Raw genomic sequence first — 21,995 nt, 5'->3', positions numbered from 1 at the left:
ATTTGCAGTCCGGCACTATAAACATACTTTGTTGACTTATTTCATCATAAATATCAGTTAATTATTTAAAATTAATGTATCTATGAATTTGTTGTTGTTTTCTAGCTGAATGATTTCCATCTGACATCTCTCTGAATATATTTTTAGAACATAGAAGAGTGATTGGATTAAAGCAAATGGTAACAAGGGGGTAACTTTCACAGAGACCATTACTATTAAATATGACACCATGTAATGAATAGAAGACACTATAAATATTTGAGTATAAGAAAGAAATATGACTACAATAAACAGGAATTCTGCAGATGCTGGAAATTCAAGCAACACACATCAAAGTTGCTGGTGAACACAGCAGGCCAGGCAGCATATGTAGGAAGAGGTGCAGTCGACGTTTCAGGCCGAGACCCTTCGTCAGGACTCGGCCTGAAACGTCGACTGCACCTCTTCCTACAGATGCTGCCTGGCCTGCTGCATTCACCAGCAACTTTGATGTGTGTTGTGTGACTACAATAAACATTTTTTGTAGTCGAATGACTAAGAGCAAAATATAAATGTCAACTTCCTATAAATATGTATAAGCAGAGAAATCCAAGAATAGCCCAATGATCAGGACATTGGAAGGCATACATCACAGAAGAGGTGTGCAAAATATTGTATTTATTTTATCTTTTGTGTAGACAATAGAGACTGTAATTAAAGAGGGATTATCATTTGGTTATACAGGTCCACAATCCCTTATCTGAAATCCTTGGGGCCAGTTGCATTTTGGAATTCAGAATTTTTCGGATTTCAGACCTCCCCCCCCCGATACCAAAAGACACGTATGCTGAAGTCCCTTATTTAACCTGTCTCAGTGCAGTGGTCTCTAGGACCCGGTGGCGCACCAAACCTATGCACATCCTCCCGTATACTTTAAATCATCTCTGGATTACTTTAATACCTAATACAATGTAAATGCTGTGTAAGTAATTGTTATACTGTATTGTTTAGGGAATAATGACGAGAAGAAATTTTATTTCCAACAAAAACATTCAATAAAACATAAAAATATCCAGCTTCAAACAAATCAAATCAAACACATGGTAGATGACTTATTGGAATAAATGTAGAATATCACTGTCACTGTCACTATAAAACTTCAGTACCTTGTCTTTCTGTTTATTTAAATCATATACAGTGGTAGTTCCGACACTATTTTCTTCAGTAAGACGCCGCACAGACACACCACGATCAAGCTTCTGTAGTAACCCCACTTTCTGCACTATTGATAGAGAAGATTCCTTCTCTTTTTCTCATTGTTATCCATAGGGGTATCTGTAGCTCTTTTTGACATTTTCACAGTGAAATTAAACACAAAGTCAACAGTGAACACAAAATATCAGTGAACAGCAAATGCATGTGTAACCAATACGAGCGCTGAGCCACAACTGACGTCTGGCGGCCTCTGCTAGTGCTGCCACTTCACACCTGAGTGTCGTCAGCTGTTGGCGAAAAAAGCTTCGGTTTTCAGAGCTTTTTGGATTTCGGAATTTCGGATAAAAGAATGTGCACCTGTATTGTAGTTATATTTTTTATACTACTGAGTTTTGATCTTGTTTGGCACAAAGTACCACAGACGTTAAGTATTTACATTCCCACCTCATCTTGAGAGAGCTGGAAAAAAAACTGTGTTTTGGCCTATATTAGATTGTAAAAACTTAAATGAGATGAAGATATTGTTTGCCTGGAAATGTATGCATTGCTAGAAAAACTAAATGCTGCAAATTAGTGTTATTAAATTAATTTTACAGACAGATTACAATTCATTCATGCTACTCCATAGAATATTTAGCAGTGTTGACTGAAAATAAATTTTAAGGCGGTCAGTCCTTTGTGACAATGAGAGCTATTCTTTTTAATCTCTGTACGCCCTTAAGTTGTGAGCTCCAAAGGTTAGGCTTTAAAATAAGAGTTGGTTAATCACTCAGATTAATGATTTAAAATACAACTTGGATTTTTTTTTCCACAAGCATGAATGATTAGGATGGGGAGGATTGAATCCTGGGAAGCTCATGTAAGAAATAAATATTGCTTTGCTTAATATTCTATTTATCATGATTCATTTATTTAGATACAAATATAATGACAAGGTAGAATAAACTAACATTCTTAATATAAGGTTGTGACTCAGCAATGATTCCCATGTGATGTGGATTTAGTGATACACTAAAACATGCATAAAAATGATATTGTGTAAGAAATCTGCAGTAATTTTGCCTTGTTTCCATTTGAGCATGAGTTTATGTGTGGGTTGTTATGTTTTGTAATTCCAGAAATTAAGTGAAAGAGAAACATGGAAGCCTGGGGAAATACCTGTGTACTTAGTTTGTCTTTTAGTGAGGTGGTTACATATGATGTGATGATGTAACACAGTATGCAATTCAGGCACTTCTTACATATAAAGTGATGCTGGTGTTGGAGTGGTGTGGTTCTACTAGTAAAGAGTGGCATCAAATCAGTAGAAATATGTGACATAGGATTGGAAGATGTTGAATCCTTGTTGGTTGAGTTAAGAAAATGCAAGGGTAAAGGACATTGCTGGCAGTTTTATACCGGCTGGGAGGTGGACTACAGGTTGCAACAGGAAATAGAAAAGGCGAGTCAAAAGGATAATGTTATGGTAGTCATGGGAGATTTTAACATGCAAGTCGATTGGGAAAATCAGGATGGTAATGGATCTCAAGAAGTGAGTTTGTTGAATGCCTAAGAGTTAGCTTTTTAGAGCAGTTTGTGGTTGAGCCAACTAGGGGATCAGCTATACTGGATTGGGTGTCATATAATGGATGTTGTATATTTGAACTTTCAGAAGGCCTTTGACAAGGTGCCACACAAGAGGCTGCTTACCAAGTTAAGAGCCCATGGTATTACAGAAAAGTTACTAACATGGTTAGAGCATTGACTGATAGGTAGGAGGCAGCGAATGGGAATAAAACAATCCTTTTCTGGTTGGCTTCCAGTGATTAGTGGTGTTCTGCAAGGGTCAGTATTGGGACCGCTTCTTTTGATGCTGTATATCAATGATTTAGGTGATGGAATAGATGGCTTTGTTGACGAGTTTGTAGATGATATGAAGCTTGTTGTAGAGGCAGATAGTGTTGAGGAAATAGACAGGATGCAGAAGACCTTAGATGGATTAGGAGAATGGGCAAGAAAGTGGCAAATGAAATACAATGTTGGAAAATGCGTGGTCCTTGTGGAGAACAGCCTAAAGATTAACTTGCAGGTTGAGTCGGTGGTGAGGAAAGCAAATGCAATGTTAACATTCATTTCAAGAGGTCTTGAATACTAGGGGTGTGATATTAAGACTTGATAAGGCAGTGGTGAAGACTCACCCTGAGTATTGTGAACAGTTTTGGGCTACTCATCTAAGAAAAGAAGTGCTGGCATTGGCGAGGGTCCAGAGGAGGTTCACAAGAATCATTCCAGGAATGAAAGGGTTATCATACAAGGAATGTTTGATGGCTCTGGGTCTGTACTCACTGGAATTCAGAAGGATGAGGGGGGATCTCATTGAAACATTTTGAATGTTGAAAGGCCTAGACAGAGTAGATGTGGAAAGGATATTTCTCATGGTGGGAGAGTCTAGGACAAGAGGGCACAGCCTCAGGATAGAGAGGCATCAATCCAAAACAGAGATGCGGAGAAATTTGTTGAGTCAGAGGGTGGTGAATTTGTGAAATTTGTTGCCACGTGCACCTGTGGAGACCAGGTCATTGGGTGTATTTAAGGCCGAGATTGATAGGTTCCTGATTGGATATAGCATCAAAGGTTATGGGGAGAAGGCCAGGAACTGGGGTTGAGGAGGAGATAGAAAAAAAGCATCAACTATGATTGAATGGTCTAATTCTAAGACTTGATGGGCCAGATGGTCTCCTATGCTCCTATGTCTTATGATCTTATAACCCAAAAATAAATTTTGTAAACAAACAAAGAATGCTTAATCGAACATCATACAGAGTTACAGTCTCACATTCTGTGGCCCGCCTCTGTGGGTTTGTAGGAGTTGACTCTGGGACTGCAGGAAGTGGTTCTAAAAGCTCTGGACACTTCTGGACACTTCTTCTCTGACAATTGACTCTGCTCTCCTCAATTAATCGATGTGTCTAGATCAGGGGTCCCCAACCTTTTTTGCACCGTGGACCGGTTTAATATTGACAATATTCTTGCGGACCAGCCAACTGGGGGCGGGGGGTGGGGGGTGTTCAAGTAAGGTTAAACTCACCCCAACATGTCTTTTACAGTTAGGGTTGCCAACTTTCTCACTCCCAAATTATGGACAAAAGTAGCAGTCAAATCCCGGGACACTTGTGTTTACCTCAGGAAAGACCACTATGACCATGAAGCCTTGCGTGGGCAACTGTGTGCCCATGCGTGACGTGTGCATGCACGTACGTACTGTTTTTTTTTCCACAAATCGGTTTTGGCTTAATCTTCCCGATTATACTGTACATACATTATTTCTACTTTATATAGGCTGTGTATTTGTCATATCATTCCTGCTTTTACTATATAATAGTGTTATTTTAGGTTTTATGTGTTATTTGGTAGGTTATTTTTTGGGTCTGGGAACGCTCAAAAATTTTTCCCATATAAATTAATGGTAATTGCTTCTGCGCTTTACCCCATTTCGACACAAAAGGTTTCATAGGAATGCTCTACCTTAGCGGGGGAAATATGGGACAAGGGCGGTCCCGTATGGGACAAACGAATTTAGCCCAATATACGGGATGTCCCAGCAAATGGCAACCCTATGTTCAAGTTCAAAAGTGCGTGACAGGGAATGAGGAAAGGTGCAGCTGACTCGTATCGTTTCCTCGTGGCCCAGTAGCACCTGCTTTGCGGCCCGGTACTGGTCCACCGCCCAGTGGTTGGGGACCACTGCAGTGTAGCGATATCAGACATAACTTCCACTCTATAGGAGAGTTGTCTTAATCTTTTCAAGTACCCAAATGGATCATCACTGTAGTCCCTCATCAGGACAGCTTGTCAAAACTTCTTGTTTGAGGAGCCCTCAATTTGTCTCAGCTGCATATCCTTTCTGAGACTGGGCTTGAGAAGATCCAAGTGAGAGCATAGTGATGACCCTGGAACAGCATTACTTGTAAGTTGTTGATTGTAGATGGTGTTGCTTTGCAATAAGTAAAGAGGAAATTGGCGAGTTTCTGGTTCAGTGTCATTGCAGTGTGTTCCGCTGACATTGCTCAGTGCGTTCTTTAGACTCTGAACAAAACTTTCTACTGAGCCATTTATAGCTGGGTGAAACCATGCAGATGTAGTATATCTTATTCTGTTCATTTTCGGAAATGACTGAAATTTTTCTGCAAACAAACTGTGGTCATTTGTCACTGACTAAGTGTTCTGGAACACCAGTCTGTGAGATAACGCTGCTCAATTTATTGATCTATCCCAGGCCACCTGACAAATCTTTGAGCCAACACTTTCATTTTGACAACACCTAAATGACCAGCATGTTGCTCATCCAACACTCAGTTTGGATGGAACAACAATGCTCAATCCCCACATAAGGCAAATCCTGGCAAGGACAAGTTCATTCGGGCACTGGTAAATATGGGGGAACTGGAATTTCTGTTACACATTCCAGTTATTTTGGGGTGCCATGTAGACCTGGGGTAGTATCAAGTCTTCTCTGGTTTCCCTTTGAATCATCTCTGCTGTAATAGGGGACTTCCGACTTGCACGAAAGAGGATACATCATGAAGAGTGTCCACTTCTCTGAATTATGTAAATAAACAGGACAATACATCAGGATTTCCATCACTAGTTGTTCTCTTGAATTCAATCTTGTCATTGCGACCTCCAAAAAACAGAGCCCATCTCTGCACTTATGCTGCTGTTTTAGTGGAACACTTTTCTGTGGATTGAAAATGGACACCAATGGTTAATGGTAAGTAATGCGGGTAATCTCCCTCCCATACAAGTACTGGTTAAAACTTTTAAGAGTTTGAAGAGACTTGGTATGTCATTTTACACTCCAAACCAGACTCAATACCTCTGTCGATCTGTGCGTAATTTGTCTCTGCAGGGGTAGGGGAACAGAAAGCAAAGGCTGTGGGGCATTCACTTCCTTCACTTATAACATGTGACATTTCTCACCTATATGATAAGGCAAAGCATCACAGGCAAGCTTCACTAGACGCTGCGAATTATAATGTTTGAGTACAGTGTCTGACATCACAATTTCCTCTTCCTTTTGGAAAGCCATCTCTTCCTGATTTATAGTACAGAGTTCAAGTGGTGGAGCATAGTAGCCAGGTTAGGTAGAGTTTATTATAATTATAGACAAATCCTCAAGAGGACTGAAAAAGTGACACATCCCTTGGTCTTGGGGCATCCACCACTGCATGAATTTTCTCAACACTCTTGTGTAAATCTTGTGCATCAAAAATTCACTCTTGTTCCATTGTGCTCTGAGTCCATAATCTTTTTTTTAGATTATGAGGACACTCAGTCCTCGTTTATTGTCATTTAGAAATGCATGCATCAAAAAATGATACAATGTTCCTCTGGTATGATATCACAGAAACACAAGACAGACCAAGACTAAAACTGACAAAAACCATGTAATTATAACATATAGTTACAACAGTGCAAACCAATACCGTAATGTGATAAGAGCAGAGTATGGGCACGGTAAAAAAAAAGTTTCAAAGAACTTTTTGAGAAGGGAGAAGGTAGAAGGGAGAAACTCTCCCTACTATGAGCTTCCAGCGCTGCAAACTTGCTGATACAGCATCCTGGAAGCACCCAACCACAGTCCGAATCTGAGTCTGTCCAAAAACTTTGAGCCACCGACCAGCCCTTCGACACCAAGCACCGAGCACCATCTCTGCCAAGCCCTTTGACCCCAGCCCCGGCTGCCAAGCAATAGGTAAAGCCAAGGATTCGGGGCCTTCCCCTTCAGAGATTTTGGATCACATAGTAGAAGCAGCAGCGAAGCAGGCATTTCAGAACTTTCAGCAGATGTTCCTCTGTGCTCTCACGTCTGCCTCCATCAAATCAGAATTGTGCACGGCCTCCTACTTGACAGATAACAGACATTCATCACCAGAGAGGCTGAGCGCCCTGCGTCGCGCTGCCATCTTTTCCTCCTCCCGAGAGTCTTCTACCCTTTTTAACAGTATCTTGAGATTTTAAAGATGTTCCTTGTCATCCTTACCTGTAAAAATGATGTTATCCAAGTAACACTTAGTTCTAGGGTAGCCTTGCAGCACCTGGTCAATAGCTTTCTGCCAGAGTGCTGGTGCAGATGCCACTCCATAAATAAGCCTATTATCTCATGATAAAATCCACTGAGAGTGTTTACGTTGAGAAACACTTCGGACTCTTCTTCCATCTCCATCTGTAGGTAGGCCTCAGCTAAGTCCACTTTGTTGAATTGTTTCCCTCTAGAAATGTTTAAATAGATATCCTCTATCCTGCACAGAGGATATTGATCTACTTTCAGAACTAGGTTAATGGTGACCTTAAAATCACTACAGACCTGAAAGACCAATTTTTCTTGGCTACTGGGACAACTGGTGATGCCCATGGGCTCCTCTCAACCTTGGAAAGAATTCCTTCCACCTCTGTGCAATCTAGTTCAGTAGTTCTTTATCATAGATGGTATAAGAAACTGGAGAAGCTTTGTAAAACTTGAGTGTGGTATTTTCACTTAATGCTATTTTACCCTTGCTATGTTTGAGTTTTCCAAATTCATCCTTGCATACTGCTCTGGCATCATGCACTACCTTTCTTAATTCCGTTTCAGTTGACTTCATTGCAGGGGATGTGGCATGCAAATTGTGGATGGATCTCTAAACAAGTTGAAGTTGTTTCAGCCATTCATGGCCCCACAATGCGGACTCTCCTGTTTTTACCACACAACCAATGTTGCTTGTTGGTTGCTGTATTTCACTATTACAAATGTCATTTCCACAGAAGTTACGTTTTCTCCAGCATAAGTTTTTAATTGGATATCTGCAGGCTTCAGTTCTGTATTTTTGAAATGCTACTCAAACTCACTTTGTGGATTGACTAAAACAGCTGACCCAGTGTACAATTCTATTTTGTTTCATATGCCCTTCAGCTTCTGGTGTAAGCCACATTGCTTGTCTCTTGTTAGTTTTCACATGGTAAATCTCAAGACTAACTAGTCCTGTGTCACTCTCATCATTATCAGATTTTTCATCAACAACATGTAGATTGGTACTCTTTTTGAAACAGCCACTTGACTTTTTATGTCTATCTCTTCTCTGTGCAGTCCTTTTATTTTATTATGTTCTTTGTATGTGTCCTTTAAACATGCATTGGACTGGTGTATGTGAGCCCCTGCCACAATGATAACACAATTTGTTCGGCCAGGCGGGTTTGCACTAACTAAATGATCTCTCAGTGCATGATTAACCCACCACTGAATTGGCAATGCTCAGATAACTTTTTCAATTCAACCATGTAAGCTGAAATGGACTCCCTTTCATTTTGATTCTGCCTATGAAATCTGAAGCATTCTTCATTCAACAATGGTTGTTGGTTCCAAATCGTCCCGCATTATGTTCACGATAATAGCAAAGCTAATTTCGGCTGGTTTGGTTGGAGTAGCCAAACTTCTAAGCAATCTATATGTTTTTCTGTCTACTGCAATTAATAATACTGCCACCTACTTTTCATTGGCTATTTCATTTGGTTCAAAATACTGCTCAAATTCATTCAGTATACATCATCCAGTTATCTGTTGTGCAATCAAATGTATTTATCTTTCCAATATAGCCAGCCATTTTTGATTTTTACTAAATTTACCATTATTATCTGGTACTCACTGTTTATGAACCTGTTAATTTTGTTTCTTTTCTGCCTTTTTTTAAACTCGACCATCTTTCTCCCTTTTCAATGAAACAAATGTTGCATTTTTTTTTGTAACTTAAATGTCTCGCTCCCACTTCCGAAGCAAAACGTGCTGCACTTCAACAGGTACAATAGTTAGTCATTTTCGGTTAATTTTAAAACCTCCCTGTTGCCACTGTAATGTTTTGTAACTCCAGAAGCTAAGCAAAAGACAAACATGGGAGTCTAGGGTGCTTGTCTACTTAGTTTTTCTTTTAGTGAGGCACTGAAGTATGATGTGGTAGTATGATAGCATTTGGTATTTACACACTCTTCACATATAATCCAGAATGAATTATGTAAACAAACAAAAAATGCTTAATCAAGCAATGTACTTACATTTTTCAAATTTACTGAACTATCAAATATACTACATTGGTATCTTATGTGAGTACTTGAGAGCAGAGAAAGTGCCTGACTTCATCCTTTCTCTTTTAGCATACGTTCTCCAACCCCATGCACAACTTTAACCAACCCTTGCCATAACTTTGTGTTATGTCAGTGTCATTTGAAGAGGAGCTGACCATTGGATTCAGCCATCAATACTGTGCTGTACGGGTGCACTGACAACAATGCGTGAGTTAATGACATCCACTTCACTGATATTGGCCTGTAGATCCTAATGAAGAGTTAGTTATCTGGAAGGATATATGCACACAGGAAGTTACTAATGGATGAAATGGTCCCAGAATGAGGTACTAGACATAGAGCTAAATTGATGGAATCATTCTCTGATGATAAGTGCCCAGAGATGGAAAATATTGACTGAACTTGTACAGGTGTCCAAAGTCAGTGGAATTAGCAACAAGAGCCATCAGGCAACAAATGCAATGCCATGCCTGCATGTTTTCCACTCTTCCTGTGCTCTCACACTGTCTTTTCACATCCTCTTGCTGTGGTGTGATCTAGTAGGTATAGGATGCATTTACTTTACAAGATTTATTAAATCTACTCTCTCTTTTGCAAGTAGCATTGGGTTGTTGGGTATGTTCTATGCTGTAAGAAATTATGAAAATTTTATGAAATGGCAGCAGCAACAGATAATATGTTTGATTAGATTAATCATCTGGTTGGAGGTTATTGGTGATGATTGGACTTGACTGCCACAGGGTAAGTGGACAGCAGAGGCTCCGAATTCATGGAGGATCCTGGTTGCTCACACCACAGTCTCCTTCTCAGATTGCACAGCCTCCTCATCCCACAGTCATTTCTGCTTTATGAAGCACAAGTTGTTTACAAATACCCACCTCACCTGCAACATCTCCTCACCATTTTCATGCACTTTTCATTAAAAATACACACTACCCACACCACTCTTTACATTGGCGGCACAGCAGTGGAAATTGCTAACAGTTTCAAACTCCTGGGAGTGCAAATCTTGCATCTCTCATAATCCCAGAACACTTCCTACACAATCAGGAATACTCACCAATGCCTCTAGTTTTGTGGTGGTTGTAGAGACCTGGACTATGCACATCTACAGTCAAGTCATTTTACAGGTGCACAGTAGAGAGCATCCGAACATTTGCATCACTGCAATGTATGGAAACTGCACTGCAGTGGACAGAAAGATTCTACAGGGGATAATCAAAATTGCCCAACATATCATTGGTACCAGTTACCCACAATGAAGGACATATGCACACAAAGATGCAAGACAAGGACCAGTAACGTCATGAAGGATCCCACCCACCCTGCTCATGGACTGTTTGCCCTACTCCCATCAGAGAGAAGGCTACTAGGACTGCTAGACTCAAATCAGTTACTTTCCCCAAGCAGTTAGGTTGATGAGCACCTCCACCACAGACCCCGCTACCACTACTTTATTATTTCCTGTCAGTCTCCTTCTGTACTGCCACGCCTCTGCCTATTATAACCTCAGAGTCAGAATCAGGTTTAATAACACTGGCACATGTTGGGAAATGTGTTGTTTCACAGCAGCAATACATTGCAATACATAATTATAATAAAAACCTATAAATTACAATAAGAAGTATATTAAAAAAAATAAAATAAATAATTAATGCAAAAAAGAGCAAAAAAAAAATAGTGAGGCAGTGTTCATGGGTTCATTGTCCACTCAGAAATCTGATGGTGGATGGACAGAAGCTGCTGCTCAACCTTGAATGTGTGTATCCTGTATCTTGTCCTTGATGGTTGCAATGAGAAGAGGGCAGGTCCAGGGTAAAGAGGGCCCTTCATGATGGATGCCACATTTTTGAGGCAATAACTTTTGAAGATGCCTTCAGTGCTGGGGAGGCAAGTGCCCATGATGTAGCTGACTGAGTTTCAACTTACTGCAGCTTCTTCTGATTTTGCAGTTCCACCCTCCCCCCCACCCTCCATAGCCGACAGTTTTGCAACCAGTTAGAATTCTCTCCACGATACAGCTGTAGAAATCTGTAGGCGTCTTTGATGACATATCAAGTCCCCTCAAACTCTTAATGAAATCTAATCGCTGTCATGCCTTCTTTGTAATTGCATCAATTTGTTGAGCCCAGGATAGATCTTCAGTGATGTTGACACCCAGTGACTTGAAACTGCTCACCTTTTCCACTGCTGATTCCTCAGTGAGGACTGTTGTGTATTCCCTTGACTTCCCATTCCTGAGATTCCTCAATGAGGACTGTTGTGTATTCCCTTGGCTTCCCATTCCTGAAATCCACAATCAATGTCCTGGTCTTACTGACATTGAGTGCAAGGTTTTTGTTGGGACACCACTCAACCAGCTGATCTATCCCACCCCTGTACTCGTCTTCATCACCATCTGAAATTCTGTCAACAGAAGTTCTGTCATCAGTAAACTTATTGATATTTTTTGTGGATGATATGGTCATATAAACAAACTATGTATATTAGCTATCTTATGTATTCATATTTATTGTTTTTTTTAATTATTGTGTTCTTTATCTTATATATTTTTTGTGCGGCATCAGATCTGGAGTTGTAATTATTCCATTTTCCTTTACACTAGTGTACTGTTAAACAATCTGGAAATCTTGAATATAATTGCCTGGAAGTTGAGGAGAAAATAGACATCAACAAAACATTAAAATCATGGGTAGGAAGAGATATAGGCTGTTCAGCCTTTCATACCTACTTTGCTTTCAATTTCATGGCTGATCTTTTACCTCAGTACAAAGTTCCTGCATTAACCCCCACCTACTTTGATTTTGTTCATATCTAAAAAAAAATCTATTGCTCTCTGCCTTGAATATACCTAGTGATTGTGCTTGCACAGGCTTCTAAGGTCAAAAATGCCAAAGATTCATTCCCCTCTGGGGGAAGAAATTCCTTCTCATCTTGGTCCTGAATGATCAATCCTTTATCTTGAGATTATGACCCTTGGTTTTAGCCACGTAAGCCAGCAAAATCAACTGCTTTGAGAATTTTGTATATTTCAACAAGATCAGTAAGATCATGGAACTTGGTGTGTCAGTTCATCCATCTGCTCAATTTCTGACATTTAGTGGAATTAGAGGGTTGATCTGCACATGGTGATTTATCACCCATGGGTGGGCTACGCCCAGGCTAAGGGTTCATATTGGTCAAGTGCCAACTCTCTGGAAGGTTAGTTTATGTAAATTTTCTGTAATGGAGAGCTCACATGAAGACTAAAATCTGATAACCAACAGATGAAGACTGATAGTGCATACATCCCAAAATGCTTGAACTATATCCAGTTTACTTGTTTGTCCAGTTTTAGTTATACAGTTCATTGTATGGAGCCTGGAGCCGATGCTTCTCAGCAAGGAAGTGGTGACTACTACAATGCCAGCATTCATGGCCCCAGCCAGTGTGTGCAGCATCCAATGGCAGAGGTCAGTGCCTCTCTACTAAACGTGCAGAAGCTATCTAATGTATGAGGAGTGTAGTAAAAACTCTCACTCCTTCCTTCCAAATTCTACTGGTTGCCATCCTACCTCAGAATGCTGTATCCTTGTCTGGTGCTTTGAGGATTTTGAGAAACTGATGGTTCAGTAGGTCACTCATATAGCCGATGTGCTGACTGAGAGATGGCAAAAAACAGGCTCCCACCTACCACTGACCACTGCTGTCATTCTAACACTGTGGTCGCTGTTCAGTCAGATGGCACCAATGTTGCTGCAAGAATTTAACCAGCTTATACCAGCTGTATTTAACATAATAAACTCACATCCATTTGACCTGCAACCCCCTCAATAAACCTGCACTAATTGCAGATGCTTGCATCTGTAGTAGAAGCCTCACTACCATCCCCCACTCCCACTATTCATACTTCCTGGTATATGCATTCAGTGTGTGCTGACTGCATGAAGCGAATCCGTTTTCCAAGGATGGCAGCAATGGATATTGTGCGATTATTGATGTCACATCCCTATGCTCTGCTTTGTTTGTGAAACCTCTGCATACATGGAGTTGCATAATTGAAAATTTGCATTAAGCACTATCAGTTCCTGATCACACTTTTTGATCAATTTTATGCTGCAAATTAATGCTGTAGTGCAGAAAAAATTGCTGTAAGTGATTAGATTTCTAGGTCACAACCTTATAATTAATTCTCAGTCAGTAGTCTTAAATAGACAGTATGGCAGCATCAAAGGAGCTGGATTTTGAAGGCAAAATTCAAAGTATTGTATAATGTGCTTTATTTTGGTGACCAGGAATGAGTTTCTGGCTGGTGCTTTTTATCCTGTGATGCAAGTGCATGGAGAAATGGTTAGCAGACTGTGGTTATCAGCAGGAGCTGACAGGGCATGAGAGCAGATATAGATACCATAGTGAGTATTTTTTAAAGTTTTATGATATTTACTCTGTGTTCTTTAAAATCATTGCACATGTAGCAATTTTTGTGGTTTTTATTTTAAGATTTTTTTTGCAAGATGGAAGTACAAGAGACCCACATCAAATAATAACTGTGAGAGGCTGAAATATGTCAGGTCATCAACTTCTAACTGAATCACATCTCCAAGTTCCCAGTTTGGAGAGAAAGATTTATGAGCATTCAATAGCTACTTAAAATAGTGTTTTATATCTCCTTGTGAAGTATATGTCCCTTTCAATATGGAAATCAACGACTTTTTAGAACCTGCTGTGATGCATATATTTGCAAGGTTCCTTGCTTCAGTGATGCAGCAGAGGAAGTCTTGATGCAGAAGGAATAGGTGCAAGTCCCTGTCTGCTAAAATGTTAGGCAGTCACCCAAGGAAATATTGAAACTGAAGATGATCGTGAACATTACCACTGACTGAAAACAAAAGCTGACCTTGAAATGCAACACAGATTTAGGTATAAATGACTGAATGCTTCTCAGATATTGAAAGGCTGAGTAACAATACTGCTGGAAGATTCAGTATAACCCTCAAAAATCACCTTCCGTTCAGCGACAGTACTGAGCTATATCTTTGCAGAGAAAATGCGACTGAAGTGATACATATATATTCTCTTCAATTCCCTCAGCTAATGTTGGTTTTTGTAACAGCTGAAACTTATTGAGTGGAATCTAGCTGGTGTGAGTAGCTATCTTTCTTCAGGAAGTTTCATTAACGTAAAATATGAGCCAACAAACAAAAAATGAACAAAAGAAAAACAGGCCATTTTCACCTTGGCAAGCTATAACCAACAGACTGCTCTGGGATTATTTTTGAGACCTTAGTTATTTATAACAAACATTAATAACGTGGAAGACAGGGCTGTATTATAACCAAATTTGTGGACAATACAAAGATAGATGATGACATGTGAGAAGGACACAAGAAGCATGCAAAGGAATATACACTAGGTCAACTTTGAATTAGAAAGTGTAATTTTCACATAAAGTGTATAACATATGGTTCTTGCAAGGTAGCATTTATATTGTTAATAGCCTCTTCATTAAAAGAAGGTCATTATTACAATAAAAAAAACAATGATGGTGAGCTAGCTTGATCTCTTGGATGAAGTGGGTTGCCATGCAAGGAAATATTGAACAGAATGGTCTGTTAGACTCCCTGGGCCTCCAAGATATCCTACCTGGTGCTGCTGGTGTTCCTCTTCTTTCTTTACTATGGCCAGAAAGGGCTGACCAAACAGTCCCACCTATCAGTAAAATAAGGGCCCTTATTTACTCTGCTAGCAGAGTGGTTAAAAAGATACTAGATGGAAAACATGACACCATACTTCTTTTCCAGAAATAAACTTTGTTCATAGTACATATAGTAAATACAATTTTCTATGTGCATCATGCCAATATATTCTCCTACCATGTGTCACTGATGTTTCCCCTTAACAAATGCTTCCTTGAAGTATTTAAGAAGCTGTTACACAGGGCCCATAGCAATGATAGGCAGAATTCAACAGTGTATGAGGTACAGTATGTATGAGGCGATATACTTTGGGAGGATAAATAAGGGTAGGTATACACAATGTATAGTAGCATATAAGGGAGTACTGAGGGAAGAATGACATCCGTGTACAAGAAGTCCATGAAAAATGCACCACAGTTTAAAAATAGGTGAAGAAGCCATATGACAAACAAGAGAAAATCTGCAGATGCTGGAAATCCAAGCAACACACACAAAATGCAGAAGGAATTCAGCAGGTCAGGCAGCATCTATGGAAAAAAGTACAGTCGACATTTCGGGCTGAAATCCTTTGGCAGGACTGGCAAAGGGTTTCGGCCTGAAACGTCGACTGTACTTCTTTCCATAGATGCTGCCTGGTCTGCTTAGTTCCTCCAACATTTTCTGAAGAAGGCATGTGGATTTTTTGTGTGGCGTAGAATATAAGAGCAGGTATGTCACGGTACAGCTTGCTGTGTGCAGTTCAGGTCACTACACTATGGGAAGAAGGTAAATGTAATGATGAACACATGAAATTCTGCAGTTACTAGAAATCCAAACAACACACACAAAATGCTGGAGGAACTCAGCAGATCAGGCAGCGCTCATGGAAATGAACAAACAGTTAATGTTTCAGGCCAAGACCCTTCTTCAGGATTCAATGTAATGATAGTTGCCTTTAATTACCTCTCTTACTTAATTTACAAGTTCTACTAAACAAAGCATATAGAGTTGACGAATGTGTGTCTCTGCACCATAATTTGACAAGTTTTATGGGCTATCCTTACCAAGAAATTTATCATCCCTGCTAACACAGTGCATGGCACTCTGCATCTGAAAATCGTTCCATTGACTTCAGAGGAGTGAATTTCTGAGGTAGAGTACTATGGGCTGTTGTTATCATATAGTTTGTTTTCAGCTATTGGCCAGCAAAGAATTTCAGGCTACCATTATTTCCAAAATTGCAGTAAGCTATTGAAGTAAACATTTCAAAATTATACTCTAATTAAGACCATAAGATATTGGAGCAGAATTAGTCCATTTGGCCCATGGAGTCTGCTCCGCCATTTCATCATGGCTGATTCATTTTTCCTCTCAGCTCCAAACTCCTGCCTTCTCCCTGTATCCCTTCATGTCCTGACTAATCAGGAATCTATCAGCCTTACCCTTAGATATGCACTATGATTGGCCTTCACAGCCGCCTGTGCAATGTATTCCACAGATTCACCACTCTCAGACTAAAGACATTTCTCCTCTTCTCCATTCTGAAAGGACAACCCTCTATTTTGAGGCTGTGTCTTTTGGTCTTACACTGTCCCACCAGAGGAAACAACCTCTCCACATGCACACTAACAAGGCTTTTCACCATTTGATAGGTTTCAATTAGGTCACCCCTCAGTCTTCTGAGTTGTAATGAATTCAGGCCCACAGCCATCAAACACTCTTCATATGACAAGCCATTCAGTACTGGAATCATTTGTGAACTTCCCTTGAACCCACTCCAGTTTCAGCACATCCTTTCTTAGATAAAGGGCCCAAGACTGTTTAGAACACTCCAAGCGGGGCCTCACCAGTGCTTTATTATGTCTCAACATTACATCCTTGCTTTTATATTCTAGTCCTCTTGAAATGAATGCTGGTATCACATTTGCCTTCCTCACCACAGACTCTACCTACAAAATAACATTTAGGGAATCCTGCAAAGGATTCCCAAGTACCTTTGCACCTCAGAATGTTGTATTTTCTTTCCATTTTGAAAGTAGTCAACTCTTTTTATATTTTTTCTACCAAAGTGTATGACCGTGCAATTCCTAACACGGTATCTACCGCTTCTTTGCCCATTCTCCTAATCTGAGTCCTCCTGTAGCCTTTCTATTTCCTCAAAACTACCTGCCCCTCCACTTATCTTTGTATCTTCTGTAAACTTTGCAGCAAAGCTATACATCCCATCATCCACATCATTAACATCTAATGTGTAAAGAAGCAGTCCCAACAGTCCCGACAGTCTGACCTCTGTGGAAAACTACTTGTTACCAGCAGACCATCAAAATAGGCCCCCCTTTATTCCAATTCTTGGCCTCCTGCCAGTCAGCCAATCTTCTACTGATGTCAGTATCTTTCCTGTAATACCGTGGGCTGTTATCTTGTTTAGCAGCCTCAGCTGCTGAACCTTGTCCAAGGTCTTCTGAAAATCCAAGCAAACCACATTCATTGAGTGTCCTTTTTCTATTCAGTCTGTTATTTCCTCAAAGAATTCCAACAGATTAGTCAGGGAAGATTTTTGTTTAAGGGAACCATGCTGACTTTGGCCTATTTTATCATGTGCCTCCAAGTAACCTGAGACTTCATCCTTAATAATCAATGCCTACATCTTCCCAAAGATTGAGGCCAGCCTAACTGACCTATAATTTTCTTTCTTTTGCCTCCCTTCCTTCTTGAAGAATTGAAAGACAGTTGCAAATTTCCAGTCCTCTGGACACATGCCAGAATTTGGTGAGTTCTGAAGGAGCATTACCAATACCTCCACAATCTCCCCAGTCACCTGATTCAGAACCATGCGACATATCCACCTTCAGTCTTTTCAAATTCCCAAGCACCATCTCTCAAGTAATAGAAATTGCTGTCACCTCTGCCCCCGACTCTCTTGAACTTCTGGCACACAGCAAGTATCTTCCACCATAAAGACAGATGCAAAATACTTATTTAGTTTCTGTACCGTACCCTTGTCCCATATTACTACGTTTCCAGTGTCATTTTCCAGCTGCCCCATATCTACTCTCACTTCTCTTTTACTTTTCCTGTATCTGAAAGAAAACTTTTGGTATTCTGTTTGATATTATTGGCTAGTTTACCTCCATATTTCATCTTTTCCCTCCTGGCTTTTTAGTTGTCTTCACTTGGTTTTTAAAAGCCTCCCAATCCTCTAACTTTCCTCTTACTTTTGCTCTATTGTATGCCCTCCTTTTTTTTGTCTTTCTGTTGCTTTGAATTCCTTTGTCAGCCAGAGTTGTGTCATTTGACCTGAAGTATATTTTTTTCTTCTTAGGGATGTATTTATCTGCACCTTCTGTATTGCTCCCCGAAACTCCAGCCATTGCTGTACCGCCATCATCCCTTCTAGTGTCCCCTTCCAATCAGCTTTGTCCAGTTCCTTTCTCATGTCTTTATAATTCCTTTTATTCCACTATAATACTGATACATCTGGCTTGAGCTTCTCCTTCTCAAATTGCAGGGTGAATTCTACCATATTATGGTCACTGCTTCCTTAGGATTCCTTTACCTTAAACTCCTTAATCAAATCTGATTCATTACACAAAACCCAATCCAGAATAGCCTTCATCCCAGTGGGCTCAACCACAAGCTGCTCTAAAAAACCATCTTGCAGGTATTCTACAAGTTCTCTCTCTTGTGATCCAGTATGAGCCTAATTTTCTCAATGTACCCACCTATTGAAATCCCCCAGGACTATCATAACATTGCAGTTTTGACATGTGTTTTCTATCTCCCATTGTAATTAGTAACCTGTATCCTGGTTGGTGTTCGCAGGCCTGTATATGTAGTTCCCATCAGGGTCTTTGTACCCTTGCAGTTGCTTAACTCTGTTCACAAGGATTCTACTTCTTTTGATCCTATGTCACCTCTTTCTAAGGATCTGATTTCATCTTGTTACCAACAGACCCACCTCACATCCTTGTCTAACTGCCTGTCCTTTTAATACAATGTGTATTCTTGGATGTTAAGTTACCAAGTATGATCTTATCAGCCATCACTCACAATGTCATTCCAACCAGTATCTAGCTGTTTTAGAAGATTACCTACCTTATTCCACACACTGCTTGAGTTTAAATGTAACACCTTCAGTACCGTATTCATCACCCTTTGTGATTTTACATTTGGATAGATTTTGTTAATGCAGTTCATTGAGGCATCCTACTGCCTGAGCCAACACAACCTGTGAAAGACATAGAACAATTGAAAAAGCTTATCATGTAATGAGTGCCTAATCAGGTAAGAATTCCATGAATATGATAGCATTTTGTCATGTTTTAAAAAATATAGCACCATAAAGATATCTACAATACTGAAATGTAAGGCTTTAAGAAGGAGTTTGTATTTTAGGGCTGATAATTGGTAATTGATCATTGGTTTATAACTTCTGTTTGCATGCTATCCAAACAGATTATTGCATACATAAATGTATCCAAACAGTAAAAAGTAAAAATATAAAAATGCAGACTATAGTGTTACAGTTACAGAGAAAGGGCAACACAGACAAAGTGCAACAGCCACGACCAAGTATATTGAGAGTTTGAGTTCATCCTCGTTGCATAAGAAGTCCATTCAATTGCCTTATAATAGCAAGACTGAAGCTGCCTTTGAGCCTGCTGCTTAGTGTTCCCAAACTTTTTGTACTTTGCAAGCAATACCATAGCAAGTGAAAAGACAAAGGCATAAAGATCTTTCAAAACATCAGTTAACAACAAACCAGTTTTATGATGTCACTAGTTTCAGCTTGAACAGCGATGTTGCTTGGATCCATGGTGTAGCTGACCATTGGAGCCAAGGTTAGTTGGTTAAGGAATTTTAAGCATCAAATATATTTAGAATAGATCATGTTGATAGAAAAATACATTTAAGGATTTAGGGTGGCAGTTAGATCCGGCTCTGATAAAAAGTTAATCTGTTTGGAATATGGCAGATTTATAATAATCCACTACATTCCATGTCCACTTTAATAGGTACTTCCTGTACCTAATAAAGTAGCCCCTGAGTGTATGTTTGTGGTTTTCCACTGTTGTACTCATCCATTTCAAGGCTATGCATTCAGAAATGCTCTTCTGTACACCACTGTTGTAATCTGAGGTTATTTTTTACTGCTGCCTTCTTGTTAGCTTGAATCTGTCTGGACATTCTCATCTGTGTTTTCTCATTAACAAGGTATTTGCACCCACAGAATTGCTGCTCACTGGATGTTGTTTTGTTTTTCACTGCAAGCTTTAGAGGCTGCTGTGCATGAAAATCCCAGGAGATCAGAAGTTTCTGAGACATTCAAACCACCCTGTTTGGCATTAACAATCAAAGTCAAAGACACTTAGGTCACATTCCTTCCCCATTTTGATATTTGGTCTGTACAACAACTGAACCTCTTGACTATGTCTGCATGCTTTTATACATTGAGTTGTTGCCTCATGATTGGCTGATTAGATATTTGCATTAATGAGCAGGTGGACAGGTATACCTAATAAAGTGGCGACTGAGTATATATTTTGTTGCTTAAAATGATTTTTGGGTTCTCAATATGTGGTAATCAACTGTTTTCTTTCTCTCTAATCACAGGTCAATCTTATGCTAAATGGTAAACCAGTAATTTCAGCCTTTGCTGGGGATAAGGATGTGACTCGTGAAGCTGCCACTAATGGAGTCCTGTTGTACTTAGACAAAGAAGACAAAGTATATCTGAAACTGGAGAAAGGTAACCTGGTTGGAGGATGGCAATATTCAACATTTTCTGGCTTCTTGGTTTTCCCTCTGTAAAGACCAACTGAATACCCTTGAATCCACATACGTAATTTTCTTGATATGAACTGATTGTCCTACATGTTGTTTTTGAGGATTATTTAAAAATTGTGGATCATTGTTCCAAATCTTAATCTGGACTATACCTGGTCGTATGAAGCTAACAGTCTGGTGGATCTGAATTGTCCGTTTTCTTTTCCAAACCGCTTTAAAGACCTTTGGAAGAAAAGGGAAGTTTTCAGTCCCTTATCTCTTCCCTGCAAACCGGATAGGACTTAAAGTAGGGTAAACAAATGGTACATACCCTTGCTGCAGTGGATGTAAAGTGAAACAGTTTGCCTGTAACATTAGTGACAAATTGTCTGGACTGAATACGTCTGTGTACCTTCACAAATATTATTTTGCCTTTAACAGCCTTGCTAATAAGGTTAAATGCATTTAAAATGGCTTAAATTTTTGTTCTGTTATTTAATATATCAGAATGAGGAGAACAATATACTAATTTACCATAAATGTATTGTGGATTTGGGATGCAATATGTTCATTACCATGCTATGTATGCTTACATTGCCTTAAAATACATGGAAATAGATGTACACTTCTACTTTGTCATAATGTATTCTTAATATTGAAAATTGGATTGTTGCTTTAGGTTTTCAATGCACTCTACCCGAGGATTCTCTTATTTTGAAATTAAATGATTTTAGACCAAATGAACTTTATTAATTACATTCAAGAATATGAGCAGAATACTGTGGAACAATATTATTTGCTTAATGGTACAGATGTTATGCCGCCTTCAGAACATTTAATATCAGAGAGGATTTCCAGCTGATGCAGTTTGAAAGTGGTGAAAATAGCCACATATGGTAGCATTGTTTCTGGCACATGCATGTAAACTTGAAATGACTATACACGGAGTTAACATGTGGGAAAAGGTCAATAATATCCCAACTCTGTTTATTGTTGCACTTTCTTTTCAGTTCATGACTCATTTACTGTTGAGAAATGAGAGGCTTGACTCATTTATTAATAAAGCTACATTGCTCCATGTTTAGATTCTCAAACATTTTGTTTTCTGTGATCAAGTTTATATAAATGTGATAAACGCATTTTGTTACCCATAGAACCACAGCATAGTCTTTGAATTTTAACATTGATTATTATAATAGTAAGGATTTGGTGAATCTGAAACTGACTTTACTACTGAGCTGAATTCAGATAATTTAGTGGAATGTCTTGCTAGCATAATTTTCAATC

The 21,995-nt window shown here is 39.4% G+C and overlaps 1 protein-coding gene across 1 annotated transcript in view; it reads left to right on the top strand.

Moving 5' to 3' along the window:
- cbln4 (cerebellin 4 precursor) overlaps window positions 1-21,751 on the top strand; it is a 175,929-nt gene extending 154,178 nt beyond the window's left edge. The window contains exon 3 of the mRNA XM_063031269.1: window positions 20,556-21,751. Coding sequence (XP_062887339.1) covers window positions 20,556-20,753 — 198 coding nt within the window. The 3' untranslated portion in view covers window positions 20,754-21,751. The remainder of the gene's footprint in view (window positions 1-20,555) is intronic.
- Window positions 21,752-21,995: the final 244 nt, after the last annotated feature.

Source organism: Mobula hypostoma, chromosome 2 (genome assembly GCF_963921235.1).
Source record: "Mobula hypostoma chromosome 2, sMobHyp1.1, whole genome shotgun sequence".
In the NCBI taxonomy this organism is placed as follows: domain Eukaryota; kingdom Metazoa; phylum Chordata; class Chondrichthyes; order Myliobatiformes; family Myliobatidae; genus Mobula; species Mobula hypostoma.
This window is presented reverse-complemented; position numbering and strand designations above follow the sequence as displayed.